The 17,352-nt window shown below is 39.9% G+C and overlaps 1 protein-coding gene across 1 annotated transcript in view; it reads right to left on the bottom strand.

Annotated features, from left to right (window-relative positions):
• Ube3c (ubiquitin protein ligase E3C) overlaps positions 1-17,352 on the bottom strand; it is a 117,267-nt gene that overhangs the window by 80,166 nt on the left and 19,749 nt on the right. The window contains exons 4-10 of the mRNA XM_036180679.1: positions 15,793-15,939; positions 11,357-11,472; positions 7,565-7,722; positions 5,146-5,299; positions 4,612-4,832; positions 3,654-3,805; positions 2,025-2,212 (exon numbers count right to left, since the gene is read on the bottom strand). Of these exons, the coding sequence (XP_036036572.1) occupies positions 2,025-2,212; positions 3,654-3,805; positions 4,612-4,832; positions 5,146-5,299; positions 7,565-7,722; positions 11,357-11,472; positions 15,793-15,939 (1,136 nt within the window). The remainder of the gene's footprint in view (positions 1-2,024; positions 2,213-3,653; positions 3,806-4,611; positions 4,833-5,145; positions 5,300-7,564; positions 7,723-11,356; positions 11,473-15,792; positions 15,940-17,352) is intronic.

Raw genomic sequence — 17,352 nt, 5'->3', positions numbered from 1 at the left:
TATGGACATATCAAGAGAAGCAGCTATGCAGACTGGGTAGGCAGTGATAGTCAAAGGCCAACAGTGCAGCACATCTGCAAACTTGCACAGATCCATTCAGTGCTGCTAGAAATGGAAGGCTGGAGCACCTCATGTTTCTGCTGATACTCCCTCCCTAACTTCAGATCTCTGGACACAACGGTACTTCTGCCACCTTTATAATTTAATCAGATAATATTAGGTGACTTGATGGCAAACTCAACATAAAACAGCAGTTAAAAGAGTTCTCCCCATCTCTGGAACATTCCAACTAGCTAATACTTTTCTGAGTTTTTGTAGATGCAACCAATTTTTCTTTATACAACCACAGAATAATACACTATCATCCTTTTTTAAAATTTTATGCAGAACTGTATCCTCCCATACAGAGTTCTCTGTCTCTTTTCTGCACACCCATGCTTGTCTTAGAAATCTCTATCATATAAAAAAAAGACTACCACACCCTTTATAATTCTGATAGTCAACGCTAAAGATAAACTAAACCCACCAATCTCAGCTCTAAAAATAGAAAATACTCAAAAAACAGACTGAAAGCAGTTAAAGCCTTAAGTCCATTTGCTGTTTCATGAGCTGCAAAAACAAACAAACAAACACCCAGCCTAAATTTTAAAACCTACTATATTTAGAACATAAATAAAAATCCTGGATAAGTTGCTCTGAGAGGGAACAGGGCTGTACTCATAAAATTAAGCCAACATAGAAAGTTGCTTTATTCTTTAAACACCTTTGGAATTAAGCACGACCAAGGCAGCAATGCTTGTATGTCCAAAAACTATCATCCAAAGCAAGGGATTCCTTCCTATTATAGATCATGTGTACCTATCAAGGTGAAGAGCCTTCGGGTCTCACACCTGCTCTACTGCAATTGACTACAAGGGGTGAACAGCTCATTAGAGCACAGAGCCCAGGTGACAGGTTGCATTTAAAAACTAACACATTTTGTTTGTTTTGTTCCAAAAATTTCTTTCCTCCCTTCCTCCCTTCCTTTCCTCCCTCCCTCCCTCCCTCCCTCCCTCACTTCCTTCCTTCCTGTTTTTGAAACAGGGTTCCACTGTGTACCCTTGACTGTACTGGAACTTGGCCAGGCTGGCCTCAAATTTAAGAGATCTGCCTCCCAAGTGCTGGGATTAAAGGTGTGCACCACCACTGCCCAGTCAAAAGTTTCTTTCATAGCTTACATTTTCATTTACCTACCTATCTATCTGTTTGTTTGTTTGTTTACTTATCTGTTCATTCATTCCTTTTTGCTGACTACAATTAGAGATCCACCTGCCTCTGCCTCCCAAGTGCTGGGATTAAAGGTGTGCACCACCACCACCTGGTTAAAACATCTCTCTTCCTCCCTTCCTTCTTGCCTTCTTTCCTTCCTTCCATTCATTCATTCATTCATTCATTCATTCATTCATTTTTACTGACTACAGGTAACATAAACTAAAAGGAACCATGAGCCGGGTGGCAGTGGTGCACATCTTTAATCCCAGCACTTGGGAGGCAGAGCCAGGAGGATCTCTTTGAGTTCAAGGCTGGCCTGGTCTACAGAATGAGATCCAGTACAGGCACCAAGAGCTACAGAGAAACCCTTCTGACAAAAACCCCCAAAAAACAAAACAAAACAAAATAAGGCACCATGAAGAAAACCTAAAAAGAAATCAGCATACTGGCACATAGCTATGAGCTGTAATTTTAAAAATGGATGTTGAGGCCTAAACATTCATATGCAAGACACTCATATGCAAGACATACGCAAGCAAAGCTAGCTTAACGAATTTGTTACTATACCATACTCAGGGCCAGGAAGGACACATAATAATAAATGGTTCCAAAAAGGAAAACAGACTCTCATTTTTAGAAATGGTTTGGAGAATCCAGTATCCTCTGTCCTCTTTTATCAGAAAACAGACAAACAGGTCACAGTTTACACTCCATGATTCACAGGGAGATGGCACACTCCCCCAACCTGTGCACACCAACCCAAAGAGACCTGCCTGACTTTGGGCACCATCATACGGTGCTGCACCATCAGTGTGTGGCAGATGGAAGCCATCCTCGTGAAGACCTCCTCACTAGCTGAGTCCCTCCACACCAGGTTCAACAGAGTGTTGGTCTGCTGCTTCGTATCCAGCTTTCTCAGACATTCTTCGGTTATGTATGGGGCTGAGACCCTGCCATCTTCCTAAACACAACAGAGAAATGAGTCTAAGTGAGTTGAGTGCAATCACTTTACATCTTTCTGAAGAGGAAACACAAGCCTCCCCTAACAACGAGCCACATCCCATTACCTCCCAATAGTTTTGCTAACATACCCATTGAGGTAATCCAACTCCTCGAGTAACAGTCACTATCATGCATCCACTTTGTTCTCCACAGAAACACAGCAACTATGAATGCTCAGGTCTTACTTACAGCATTTATAGCTTACGAAAAATTCATTCCATGATCATTGTTCTTAGCTGTACTAAGAAACCAAACCCAATGAGACTATTATCTCATGACATTTTACTTTAGATTATGAGACAACAAAAAAATTCAAAAGTTTTGTAAAACACATAATAAATTAGTTTCCTCTAGGTTTAATTTACTGAATAAAACCTATGCCATGTGGTTTACTAATTTAGAGTATTAAGTGAAGATATACGCCTTTTCCTGATGTATGTACATGAAAATGTATGTGTATAAATGAGATTATCTGTGACAGTACTACTGACTATCTGAAAACTTGAATATTCAATTTATAGTAATTTACCAAATCTAACACTCTCAGAGTAAAAGCCTTAAATTCCAGCCATTAAACTTGAACCTTGAGAACATTTTGCTAGTACTGCTGTTTTTGATACATATAATTTTGCAATCTAAAAGTCAAAAAGAGTTGAGTATGAATGTTTTTGGTGGGGAGGGTTTGTGACATGGTCTTCCTATATAGTTCATGCTGCCCTCAAACTTAATAGGTAGCACAAGGTGGTCTTGAGATCAAGTTTAAGATCCTCCTGCCTCAGTTTCCCATTATTATAGTAGTGAGCCATGGCACCTGCCCCAGAAATGAGTAGTTCTTGGCTTATTTGTAATTGGATAATTAGTTCTCACCCTAAAGAATAATCTCCAAGGAAGAAGAAAAAGGGAATTAAAACACAAAACTGTATAAGAGATCCCCTAAAACAATTATGAACAATGGGAAGGGGATGTCTGCAAGTGGAGTAATATTTTCTATAGATGGAAGCAGTAACCAAACGTAATCAGGCAGGGGCTAATACATGCTTCTGTTCCTAAACCAGCTCTGCTCACAGGAAGGAAGAGCTTTCTGTAACAAAGCCTATGCCACATCTTAGCATAGATAGGAAACAGACTGTATACAACTTTACTTCCCCAGCCTCTCTCAGAGGGAGCTGATGGTGCTCATGCAATGCTGAGGAAGCTGCTTGAGCTGTAAGCACAGCATTTACTTCTTTCATTTCTACTGGCAACCTGAGACATCAAGTTGATTCTGGGGTTGGGATTACTTTAAATAAGGGCATACAGGAGAGAAGACTGACCAGTTTATCTTAACAGAGCTGCCTGCTCCCCTGGCTGTAGAACTGAAGGTAAGAAGCTAGAAGAATACTTCTAGTATAGTGGCTTACAGGGCTGGTAGGCTGGTCAGTCTCCTCACTATCATCCTCAGAGTCGCTGGTGGAGTCAGGACGGCCTGCACCGGTGGGTGAAGCAGGTAGCTGAGAGAGGAAGGTTTGGAGCACTCGTAGGTAAACCAGCAGGCCGTCCTCAGAGAGTGCTCCTTGGAGAGACAGACAATCAGCACACGAGTTACTAAGAGTTACTTCAGACGTTTGGCCATCATTTTCTTCATCCAGAGAGGTACTTCTGAACGGGCCTTACTGGTTTAATTAAATTCAAACTGCCACATATTATGCAATGTATTTGGTTTTGACCCGAGTACCAGCAAGGTTACTCCTGTAAGCCCCTTCTGGCCACACCCACTGAGTTCTTGCTAGAGGTTACTGAAGGCTTAAACAGTCTAAAGGTGTGCTAATACCTAGACAGGTAAAGTGATAAACAGGCCAGAGTTTTAATTTTAAGCCCAATCCCAGCTTCTAAGGAGAAGCAATCAGGAGAAGGGCTACTGAAACTGGAACAAGGTTCTGAGCCCCTGAACATACCAGATAAATGTTCAAGCCCCATACCCTCCCCACAGACCTCTATTGGCTGCTCAGTTGTAACCATTATAATACATTAGTCAACATGATTCTCAGACTCTAGTAAACTATGAGGTTTAAGGAAGGGGTTGCAGGAACCCCAGTTTTTATTACTTGGTCACCACATTTTGTGCAACGGGGTCTGAAGTGCAGGCAGGCTCACAGGACTAAGCCTGACTTGTGGGGTCTGACCCTCTCTTCAAGTCCAGTATCAGAACTAAAGTGCTGAGGGTCCAAGATGTGGCACATAGACTAGGAAAACAGCCTGGATTTCCAGATTTACAACGATCTGTGAAATGCATGCTAAAATGTCACTGCAATCTCCTCCTGACTCATCTGCCCAGCTACCTATACAGGAGTTAAGAAAAATACATCTTGCATTTCATACCCAAATAGTTCTCGCCAACAGTTAAAACAAAATAGAAGAGCCATGGCACTCCGCTACTCCGTTTTGAACTTCGACTCTCTAGTAACAATAATGCACTCAGAAAGGGCTCATAAGGGAACACGGTTTGTGCATCTGCTAACGCCGGAATGACGAAATGAAAAATTTGATCAGTAAAAGGTGCTGCCAGAAACTCCTCTGTGAAGGCTGAGAAAACTTGATGTCTGGAAAGGAAGAGGAATTTAAAAGAATCAAAACATTCTATCCATCAAATCACAGATTAAAATCACTTCCCCAAATGTCCTCCTAAGTAAACAATCTATATTCTAAAGTAGAGACTAGAATTTGATTTTTATCTTTTCTATTAAGATAATTTTGTTCATGATGGGTACTAAAGAGCAGGAAATAAAAAGCCAGATCATCAGAATTACAAATTTATGTTAGGCACAAGCAAGACAGAGACGAGTACACTGCACACTTCCCTGTGAACCATGACAAACTAATAAAGAAAACATGTGACTGTCTCCACTCACCCACCTTGCACCTTCAGGACAGGAGCTGTATGTAAAGTGCAATGGTTTTAGGACATTCTCCAGCAAAATTTTTGCTATAGGAACTCTCGATAAATCGGAATATTCAATACTTGATGGAAGCTTGCTATTAATCAACAAGTAGAGAGATCTATAATACCCTAAAAAAGGGGGAGGAATACATTTATATTTAGTGCCATTTTTTACAACAATAGAGAAATATTTTAAAATTTTTTAAAATACATTTATTTTGGGAACTTTCGGAGGACAACTTAGAGGAATTTGTTCTCTTCGTCTACCTTGATGAACCCAGGAACTGAACTCGGATCATCAAGTTTTCGGCAGAAAGTGCCTTTAGTCACTGAGCTATCTCACTTGCCATCATCAATTTTTAAACGTCTTTACAAAGCTATATGGGTAGAAAGGGGAAGAAGAGAGTCTGTCTCTCTCTCTGTCTCTGTCTCTCTCTCTAAAGGTTTTTCAAGACAGGGTTTCTCTGTGTAGCTTTGGAGCCTGTCCTGGAGCTCACTCTGTGGCCCAGGCTGGCCTCCTCTGCCTCCCAAGTGCTGGGATTAAAGGTGTGTGCCACCACCGCCCAGCAAGTCTCACTCTTTAGTTCAGTCTGGTACCAAACTCACAGCAATCCTCCTCCCTCAGTCTCCCAAGAGCTATGGTAACAGGTGAGCCATGACATCTGGCTACATTCATTTTGCTAAGATTGAATAGCACATAGACTCACATCCAGTGCTTAGCTAGCACCAACAATGCCTACTATGCCAGTCTTGACCCACTGTTGCCCACTCATTCAGAAGCAAACCTAAGACATAATTACTTCAGTATATCATGAAAAGATAAAGATTAATTGTTTTTTTTTCAAGACAGGGTTTCGTTGTGTAACAGCTCTGACTGGCCTGGAACTCGATTTGTAGACCAGGCTGGCCTTTGAACTCAGAGTTCCGCTTGCCTCTGCCTCTGAGTGCTGGGATTACCATGTGCGCCACCACATACTGGCAAGATTAAATATTTTAAGAGGACCATTATCAAAGCTAAAAGTGAATTAACACTTCTTAATATCACAAATAGCTACTAAGTAATAAAACTGCCAACTGTCTGGTGTTATTAATTTAATCAACAGGCTTAACTCCTAGTCCCATAATCCCAGTAAGGTCCATAATATGACCTTGTGATCCCTCTCCCAAACACCTCAGTATGGAATTAATGTTGTGGGCTCCCTTAGTGTTACAATGAATTCATGGGTCCAGACACATTCATATGCTTGAGTTGACAGTAGATGTCTTCCTCAAGACCTTCATGCTATCCAGTGGCTGCTGGTGGCAGTTTGCTCTGATGGAGGGAATGTCTCCTGTCTCACTTTGCTAGCCTGACCATGACCTGCTTGTCTGTAGGGGCTTCCGAATTTCTTTTAGAGGAAACAACATACTTAAAGACTACAACCTGGACTCAGTGACTTGAAGACAGGTTATACATACAACAGTAACGCCACAAAATAATTCATTAAAACAAGTGAAAAACAGCTGTGTCACTGCAGACAACAGAAGCAGCAATTTTGATGGAAGATTTTCAATCATTTTTTATTTTTAGAAACAGTTCAAAGAAGGTACAGCTCATGATTATCTTCCAAACAGTTTTAGAAAATGGGAAAGATAAAATTCTCATCAAATGCTTAGCCTGAATTAAGTATATACAGTACTCCAGTTCACTTAAGTTCACTGCCATCATTAATCTTTTTCTTAGAAAATCAAACTCTATAAATTTCACTGTGATTTTAACTAAGTCACTACTTTTCTGAGATTTTTAACAAAGTTTTAAGTTTTTTACACTTACTAAGTTCTACAGTGAAAATGCATGAGACATTAATCTTTGTGGCTTTAATCTAATCAGCTAGAATTAATCTATATAGGTTAATACTTCAATAAAACAAGCAAGTTCTTTAACTTATGACTTTCAAGAACAACCAACAACCAGCTCCCATATATATATATATATATATATATATATATTTTTTTTTTTTCCGAGACAGGGTTTCTCTAACAACTCTGGTTGTCTTAGAACTCTTTGTAGACCAGGCTGGCTTTAAATTCACAGAAATCCAGCTGCCTCCGCCTCCCAAGTGCTGGGATTAAAGAAATGCACCACCACGCCTGGCCTCAAACCAGCTCCTTTTATGATTAACCAGAGGAACTGGAATAATTAAGTACAGACAGTGAAAAAAAGGCTTCTGCATTTCCAGAGGCTGGTAACAACACTAGACTGTGGCTGCTGTCACTCTCCCAGAAGGCTCACATAGCTTCTATTCTGAAGATCACAGTGTGCTGTTCAGAGCAGTACCATCCCTCAATAACACACAAGCCAATGCATGCCTCTACAACAATGTCCACCTCTACAGGTCTGCCCCAGCCACTTACCACTATGAACCATGTAGTGCAAAACTTGTTCAATCACTGACACCACATAGCTGGAATCTTGTAAAACAGGCAAGTATGTATTCTCAGATGAAAACACCTCAAGCATTCGCATTGGAAGTGCAACATTCAAACTGTCATCACTACAGTTTTGCAGCAACCTGTAAAAACAAATTCACACACTGATTAAAAAGCCAGGGCCGCAAGTTTCCCTGATTCCTCCAGTTCCTGTAATGAGTACGTGAGCCACTGCACCACTGCCAGGGTCTCTGAAAACAGGCAGGGCTCAAGCAACAATGTTCAGACTTCCTGAGTCTTTTATTACGTGTTAATAGTATCCTTTATCAGGTAGACATGAAAAATATACAATCTCAGAGGGAGAGACAACAGAGGACCAAAGATTGCAAACAGTGGCAGAAAATCATAACTCATGGACTGTTGCAAGAGAAGTTGTGAGGAGTGTGTAGGAGAAATTTCTCTTTAGTAAATCTCTGGGTGTAACATAAAAACAAAAACAACAACAAAAAACCCTTAAATGGTGCATAGAATTAGGGAAAGGAAACAGAAAGGATGCTGAAGGAGACTGCACACCTGAACACAAGAAGGTAAGGCTTCTAGGAAAAGTGCCTCTGCAACCAGTGACATTGGGTCTGTTCAGATCTACGGTTCCCAACAGTATAGACATGTTCTCTTTGGTTCTGTACTATCTTGACTGAAGCCTCTCCTCTTGCTACTATTGTCTCCCATGTGAAAATGTTGTATCTGGGGTTGGGAAATTGTGTCTCAGAGTGAGGCTGGTACTGGTGTTTAAGGATAAGCTCCAGTGTATATACTATGCCTCATCTCTTTTGGGTATTTTCTTTGCTTTCTTTTCTTTCTTTCTTTCTTTCTTTTTTTTTCAGAGCTGAGGACCAAACCCAGGGCCTTGCAAGCAAGCGCTCTACCACTGTGCTAAACCCAACCTCAGGGTATTTTCTATGTACACAACTACTGGATCCTAAATGGGTCTAAATTGCACGTGAAGCCACCAGGTTCCCACAGACACTGTGAGAGGTCCCCACTGCACCATATCCTAGCACTTGGTAGGAAGCATTAGAATTCAACTCTTGAGTCTATGAGTATGTATCACAACATGGATTTCTATTTCTCTAATACTGATAGTACTTTCAAGTGTGTGCTGATCCAACTCAGAGAGAGGTTTTGTTTTCAAAGTGAGGCTCACACCTGTTGCCTATTTCTCCCTGTTTGCCTCTTGACAGTATGGATAAACTGCCTTTTCACCTTTCCAAGGACATATGTCATGCATGGCCCTGGAGCTATATAATATTCTTTTTTCTTAATTTGGCAATTCTTCCTTCTGTACCATCAAGGCTAACTCCTCAAAAGACCAAGTATGATTTTTCCCCAACTACTACCCTCAATCCGTTCCTTGTTATTTCTCTCTGTGGATGCTTCTGCCACTCCACATTGCACTGCTGCATCAGACCAAGGGTACTGCTGAAGGAAAAATGAATAACTGAAACAGCTCCAAACAGGCTCCTGAGCATCCTGCCCAGCTCATACAGGCTGCTTCTTTACTTGGCAGATACCTGAGAACAGAACCATGGCTCCCACCAAGAGCTAAATAGGCTGCACAAAGCAAAGGTTTCATTCAGGAAGAGAAAGTGTATTTGAGTCCACTATAGCATCCAACCTGCCTTACATTAGAACACTAAGACCTGACTCAGACTGATTCATCTGAGAATCGGGCTTTAACCTCATTGAGGGTCAGATGAAAGTGTTCATTTTGACCTATCCCCCCTCTCCACCTCAGTTTCAATCAGCTGGTTCCTTCTGCTCTTTTCAGCAGTCCCCAAAGGACCAGTCTTTTGTTATCTTTCTCACAATCCATTGAGCCCTATCCAGTTTGATGTTCCCGTAGTCTCTAAAACCCTTCACTTCAAATAGCTCCACTGAAAATTCACATGTATCTTGAACTCACCTTCATCAGAGCCCCAGGCTTCACTACTACCTGTTTTGGCTATATCCTATAGCCCATACCCATCAGATTCAGCTATCTCTACTCTCCAGTCATTTCCAACACATTTTTGAAGCATTACCTGGAGGAACATGTTGGAGGGTGCAGGTCTGGATACAGGTATCAGTGGTATTATGTAATCACAGATTCCGTCTGTGATGATAACTCAGGAACCTGAGAATGGACTGAGCATTTCACCCAATGCCTATTGCTGAGTGAAATGGGCCTTTCAGCTGTTACAAATGGGCCTGTCAACCCAGATGCGATCAGGCAACATTAATCTCAAGTCCTTTTCAGACTGATCATGATATTGGGGTTTGTAGAAGGAAGGACCCTTCTTTCTAGAACTAGATGTGGAAGTACCTGGGGAGTAGAGTGCCACTATGAGAAAGAAATTACAATGGTTCAGCAAAACATTCAACTGGTTGACTGCAGTAAGTACTGACTCCATGCTGGGTGTGGTGGTGTAAATCCCAAGGACAGCCTGGTCTACATAGTCAGTTTCAAACAAACAAACCAACAAGCAAACAAACAGGCAAACAAAAAGGAACTGCTGACTCAAGACAGTAGGCAATGAGCACTTGGGGAACCTTTTTTTTTTTTTTTAGGTTGAAAAATTTAGGAGAAAATTCAGGCTGTGAGACCCTGGCCAAAAGTTTCCTTTGGCTCCCTACTTGCTCATACAAAGCCAAGATGCTCTCCCCTACAGGCTGATTCTGACCTAGCACATCAAGAGCCATCCCCACCTCTAACTGATCTCATTACAAAGACCTTCCCAATAGGTACCTCATATCCTCTCTTTTCCTTTTTAATCCCGTCAGTACTTACTAACATCTATGTCTTCCTATAAAGGTATCTATATTTTTACTACAGCTCTTGAGAGGCCAAAGCAGGGAAGATTACTTTTGATTCAAGGCCAGTATGAGCTGAAAAACAAGATCCTATCTTAAACAAACAAACAAACAAACAAACAAACAAACCCAGAAATCCATAGGTCTAGAAAGATGGCTCAGTGGTTAAGAGTGCTGGATGTTCATCCAGAGGACTGGGGTTCAGTTCCAAGTACTATAAAGTGGCTCACCTCTGTAAATCCAGGTTCAGGGGATCTCACACACTTTTCTAGTATCTGTGTGTACCAGGCATGCACATGGTGCATAGAATTATACATAGCAAAACTGCAGAATATTATTTTAAGATGTATTACTTCTGTTTATGATGCATTTGTTTAACTCTGTGAAGCTTTGTTACTGTGCCTGTCTAAAACACCTGATGGTCTAATAAAGCACTGAATGGCCAATAGAGAGGCAGGAGAAAAGATAGATGGAGCTGGCAGGCAGAGAGAATAAACAGAAGGAGAAATCTGGGAGAAAGAAAGAAAAGAGCAAGAGAACAAGGAGATGAGGATGCTAGGAGCCAGCCACCCAGCACACTGCCAGCCGTGGAGGAAAAGTAAAAGGTAGACAGAAGTAAGAAAAAGGTAAAAGCTCAGAGGCAAAAGGTAGACAGGATAATTTAAGTTAAGGCAAGCTGGCAAGAAACAAGACAAGCTAAGGCCAGGCATTTATAAGTAATAATAAGCCTCCATGTGATTTATTTGCTGGGTGGCAGGTCCCCCAAAAGAGCAAAAACAAGCAACTACACAAAACATCCATACACATTAAGAAAAACAAAACAAAACAGTAAACCAATAAAACAAAACAAAGCTGCTTCCCAAAGCACTTAGCCCCTATAGATATCTCACACATTTTCTAAGTTTCCAACTATGATTAAAAACTTACCTGCAACAGAGGCTCATCAACCTCTTTATTTGAAATAAGCATGTGAGTCTCTCTGATCCATCCAATTGCTTGACAAACAGAGAGCTGTGTTTAATTAAGTTCTGATACAGCCATATCTGTAAGAGTGAAACATAAAAATACAGCGTTTAACCCATAAAATTTGCTCGCTTATTTAGATAATATTAAAAAAAAAAATCTTTACATGGTTTCCACACTTTAATCAAAACTTGATAAAGAGTAAGGCTTTAAGTCAGGATTTTCTTAACAAGACTTGTATTCTTCTGGGTAGAGGATTTAGCTCAGTGGTAGAGTGCTTGCCTAGCAAGCACAAGGCCCTGGGTTCGGTCCTCAGCTTAAAAAAAAAAAAAAAAAAAAAAAAAAAAAAGACTTGTATTCTCTATCTTAATAACATCAATGTTAATTTACATTACTACACTAGTCTCTAAACAAAGAATACATAAAGCTCATTCTACTTGAAACAACAATTCATAAGCAAAAGGAAGCAATATACCAGAACACCACACAGGAAATAGAGCACTACCCTTAAGTTGCATGAACAACTCTGCCCTTCTTGTGTTTAGGTGTGCAGTCTCCTTCAGCATCCTTTCTTTCTGTTTCCTTTCCCTAACTCCATGCACCATTTAAGGGTTTTTTGTTGTTGTTTTTATGTTACACACAGAGATTTACTAAAGAGAAATTTCTCCTACACACTCCTCACAGGAAGGCAATCACATGGTTCTCAGGCCAAGGACAATCACATAACTGGGCTGGTCAGAGGAGTCCACTCTTTTGGACACAATGATGACTGGCCTGTGAGTTCAGTAAAGTGGAATGTCAGAGTCTGTCCCTTGTGTTCACAAGGTTTGGCTGTAAACAGCATGTATGTGGCTGATTCTGAAATGACTCTGAAACTTCAATACCTAACAAGAACTCTCTTCTATTTTCTCCACTATATTTTTATAAAATAGACTTATATTCTGCTTTCAAATCATAAGGTCTATTTAATACTGTCTGAAAGTATAGAAGATCACTCTGATCTGGGGCCACATTGTCCATTTTCATGGGAACCAACATGATATAAACTTTTTTATACTACCTGACACAGGGCTTATCTTAAATTTTGTGGCTCCTATTAACAAAAACTAGACATACAAAAACTAAGCATGATAAAAAGCTAGAGGACATGCCGGGCAGTGGTGGCGCGTGTCTTTAATCCCAGCACTCGGGAGGCAGAGGCAGGCGGATCTCTGTGAGTTTGAGGCCAGCCTGGTCTACAAAACGAGTTCCAGGAAAGGCGCAAAGCAACACAGAGAAACCCTGTCTCAAAATGCCACCCCACCCCCCCAAAAAAAGCTAGAGGATAGTTGTAGGAACTCCAAGAATAAAGTTTTACTTTATTAACCAAGTATCTGAAGTGAATTTAAAAATCTCAAAGTAAGAAAACTATACTATCTTCAACACTTTCTGAATTAGTTTCTGTTCTACATTTGGCAATCTTTTCTAAAATTATTTTCTTTCATTTTTATTTACGTGTTGTAGGTATGTGAGTATATACCATGGCATGTGTATACAGTTTAGAATGACCTGCAGGAGTCAGTTCTTTCCTTCTACCAAGTTGGTCCTAAGAATCCAACTCAGGTCATCAGGCTTGGGCACAAGTACCTTTAACCTGCTAAGCCATTTTGCCATACCCTGAATTTGACAAGTGACGTTATTATCTAAAAAAACTGCACTAATTAAACATCTGTTTTGCTTAATATTTCTTTAATAAAGGCACATGAGTATTTAATACTATTTTGCTTTTTTGTTTGTGATTGTTTCTGTAGTGCTGGTAGTTTGTATGCTAGTAATCTGACACGAACCTCAACTGAGAAAATGCCCCCAAAAGATCCTGCAGGTAAGCCTATAAGGCATTTCCTTAATTGGTGATTGATGTGGGATGGCTCAGATGGGTAGAGTCATCCCTGGGCTGGTAGTCCTGGTTTCTATAAGAAAGCAGGGTGAGCAAATCATAAAGAGCAAACCAATTAGCAACCTCTTCATGGCCTCTGCATCATTCCTGCTTCCAGGTTCCTGCCCTGTTTGATTTCCTTTAATGATGAACTGTGATATGGAAGTATAACTGAAATAAATTCTTTCCTCCCAAGATGTTTCATCAAAACAATAGAAATCCTAAGAAAGGATGGTTTCACACATTCGAGGTAAGTATTCTACCAATTCAGAGCCCCATACTGTCCTTACATATCTTGTCTTAAGAGTCAACCAAAGATGAATAAGTATCAGTAACATAAAAAACAAACAAGAAGAGTAGAAAGACAAAGAGAAATCAGGAGAAGCAAAACAAAAGCTTTCTCAGGACAACTGCAGGCCTAGAGAGTGCTAGGAAGAATAGCATGAAGACAGGAACAGCCCAAGTCTTATGAAAAGTTGCACCAAAAATGGAGCATAGAACTGTTGCCAGGCGGAAGAGATTAAGAGATTCAAAGAAAATCACTTAATTAAAAAGTGAGGCACATATTAACTTAAGAAAAGTTAAAAGTACGCTACATACAGGAAAAAAAAACCACAATCATAGCATATTACTGTCTTGACAGAGGACCATATTAAAGTCATAGTAAGAAATATAGTTGTGCTGTAGTTGTGGTATATACCTTTAATCTCAGTGCTTGGGAGGCAGAGGCAGAGGCAGAGGCAGGTGGATCTCAGACAGAGGCCAGCCTGGTCCCAAGTTCCAGGACAGCCAGAGCTATAAACCCTATCTTGGGAGCATGCTGAGAGAAAGAGAGAGGGAGTGGGAGAGGGAGAAGGAGAGAGAGATAGATAAAGGGTTAAGGGTAGATGTAAACATTAACTCTGAATTTAGTATCATTAAACAATTACCCAAGGTGGCATCTTGCTTGTTTCTAAGTGGGAATTGAGGAACTAATGTGGTGACTTTTGCCACAGGAAAACTTCTTGCACTTTTGTTAGCAAATTGAAAATATTCAGGATCTCTTCTGAACTTCCTGATTTATTTATTTTTGATAATGAGTCTCAGTTGTAGCTCAGTCAGTCAGAACTTGTCACAATCCCTAGTGCTGGGATCATAGGCATTCACCATCACATCTGTTTAAACTCACTTTTCTTTTTTTAATTGCAGGTATTTTTTTTAAAAAAAATTATTTATTTTTATTTTATGTGCATGGTGTTTTGCCATGTGTGTCAGGTACCCTGGAACTGGAATTACAGACAGTTGTGAGCCACCATGTGGGTGCTGGGAATTGAACCCACTTCTCTGGAAGAACAGCCAGTGCTTTTAATCACTGAGCTATCTTTCCAGTCCCTAAACTCTTTCCTTGTATGAACTGTGTTTGATGACATTTTGCTCTACTTAGGATTTCACAATCTGCACATGAACTATTTGCTTTTCATGTGCCTGGGCTGGGGTCAAAGCCTCCACTTCACCCCAAGGTCCAGCTTCTGAAGCACATCTGTGCATGCCTCTTTAGAACCAGATCACAAATGAGCTCTCATACACCAAGGTGCTCTGGAGACACTCACAACACCTACATGTTTCCAGGAATAGGAAACCCTAAGTCCAGTCTGTTGAGAGGCAAAGTTAGATGCCTGCTACTCTTTTATTCCTCTTCTCCTGGACTTCAGACAGGATTCCAGACAGCTGCCCAGAAGCAAAGTCCAGAATGGTGGACTACTGTGCCCCCCCCACCGCTTCCCCCCATTTTATTTATTTATTTATTTTATGTGTGTATATGCCTTTAATATATACATAATATATGTCTCTGGGCTGTGGAGGCAGAGGCAGGCAGATTTCCATGAATTCAAGGCCAGCTTGGTCTGTCTACAAATTGAGTTCCAGGACAGCCACAGTGGTTACACAGAGAAACCCTGTCTCAAGAAACTAAAGAAAAGAATAAACATCCAATGACTTTCTTTCTTTCTTTCTTTCTTTTTTTTTTTTTTGGTTTTTCGAGACAGGGTTTCTCTGTGTAGTTTTAGTGCCTGTCCTGGATCTCCCTCTCTAGACCAGGCTGGCCTCGAACGCATAGAGATCTGCCTGGTTCTGCCTCCCAAGTGCTGGGATTAAAGTCATGCACCACCACTGCCTGGCTTGTACATTGACTTTTAAAAGTAAAATACACTAACACAGAGGTCACCTGGATTTAAAAAAAAAAAAAAAAAAGGCATAAACTCAGGGAGGGGTCATCTGGCTTCCTGATCATCAGACACGTACCACTTTCTTTCTCTCTCTCTCTCTCTCTCTCTCTCTCTCTCTCTCTCTCTCTCTCTCTCTCTCACTCTCTCTCTCACACTCTCTCTCTCTCTCTCTCTCTCTCCCACACACACACACACACACACACACACACACACACACACACCCCAAAAAGGAGATGGAAAAATAGGTAAACAAACCTAAGTGAAAATGTGTCTATACTCACCAAACGTTTGGAGTCTTCACTCTGTTTGTAAAAGAATAGAAGCTGCCTTACCAAGAGGGTAAGGTTGGGACCATCAGCAAGGCAGAAGGTGCCACCAGGCTGAGCTGAGTCAGCATATCGGTCAAATGCACTTCTTTGGATGGAATACTGTAAGTACAGGAAGCCATGTATCAACATACTAATCCATAGTTGTCATGATGGAAATAAGCACTGAGTGTTTTATAGGTATGGTGATCAACAACTAAGAAGTAGTTACTGGACCATCAGTTAAAGATTTAAAAAAAAAAAACACTATTAGGATAAGAATTTGTACCGTATCTAGCTGATTAAAGGATATACTGGCTGTACTTCCAGGGGAGGCTAAAATCTTTTAGATTGTGGATTAGCCTATAGAAAAATGTGTGCTGTAAATCAAATAGTGAAGGAGAAGATGAATAGGAATCTCACACAACTTAAGTAAAATGTAACTCTCTGAACAGATGAAGATAGGTTTCTTCTGTATCCTAGAATTTAATCAATATTTATATGTATAATTCAGCTATTATTTGGCTTAAAAGGGCTTATTAGGAAATATTATTTTTACTATTTTCTACAGAGAAAATATTTTCCAGTTTCAAATAACCCTGGACTTTTGAATTATAACCTGTTTTTATGTTCAAGCTATCTGTGTATTATTTCTCCTACAGTTGTACATAAAATGTCTTTACATTAAAAAAAGGATAAATACTATAGAATTCATTACACGAAATACACAGAATATACAAATTCATAGAGACAGAAAGATTAGACTCAAATTATCTCAAGATGGAGAAGAAAGGAATATAGAACAATGGTTTCCTAAGTACAGAATTTCTGTTTTGTGTGATGGAAAAACCCCACAAACAGACAGTAGTATCAGGACATAATATCATGAATGTAATAAGTCAATATAATTAATGTAATTAATGAATATCATAAATATAGTTATTGAATGAATACTGTGAATGTAATCAATGAATACCACAAATGTAATTTAGTATCATGAGTGTAATTAATGAATATCATAAGTGTAATTAATATCTTAAGTGTAATTCATGCCATTGAATTGTGAACTTAAAAATGGTTACAATTGCAAATATGTTCATTTAAAAAAGTAAGGTGGGATGCAATCACCATACATTATATGTGTGTATTAAATTGAAGACAGTGATGTTCTAAAATAAAGTGAAAAATAATCCAGAAACAAAATTTCCTAACTTGGGATGCAGAGGAAATCCAAAATGTCTACTAACAGGACCACCCACTCCTTTCTTCTCTGTAATTACCAGTTGTCTTACTTAAAATTTCCCAAAAATTCACCTATTCATAAATCTTCAAGTAAAACAAGTACAATTATTTATTAGGAAAAATACTATTTATTAACACTAAATTTTATAAAGTAGGCATACAAAATTCATACAAGACAGATGCTACTTTGTTTGTTTGTTTTTCGAGACAGGGTTTCTCTGCATAAGTTCTGGAACTTGCTCTGTAGACCAGGCTAGTCTCGAACTCAGAGATCCGACTGGACAGATTCTACTT

The sequence above is a fragment of the Onychomys torridus genome, chromosome 3 (genome assembly GCF_903995425.1).
Source record: "Onychomys torridus chromosome 3, mOncTor1.1, whole genome shotgun sequence".
Classification (NCBI taxonomy): Eukaryota; Metazoa; Chordata; class Mammalia; order Rodentia; family Cricetidae; genus Onychomys; species Onychomys torridus.
The sequence above is the reverse complement of the archived record's forward strand: the minus strand, read 5'-3'. Positions and strand labels throughout refer to the sequence as shown.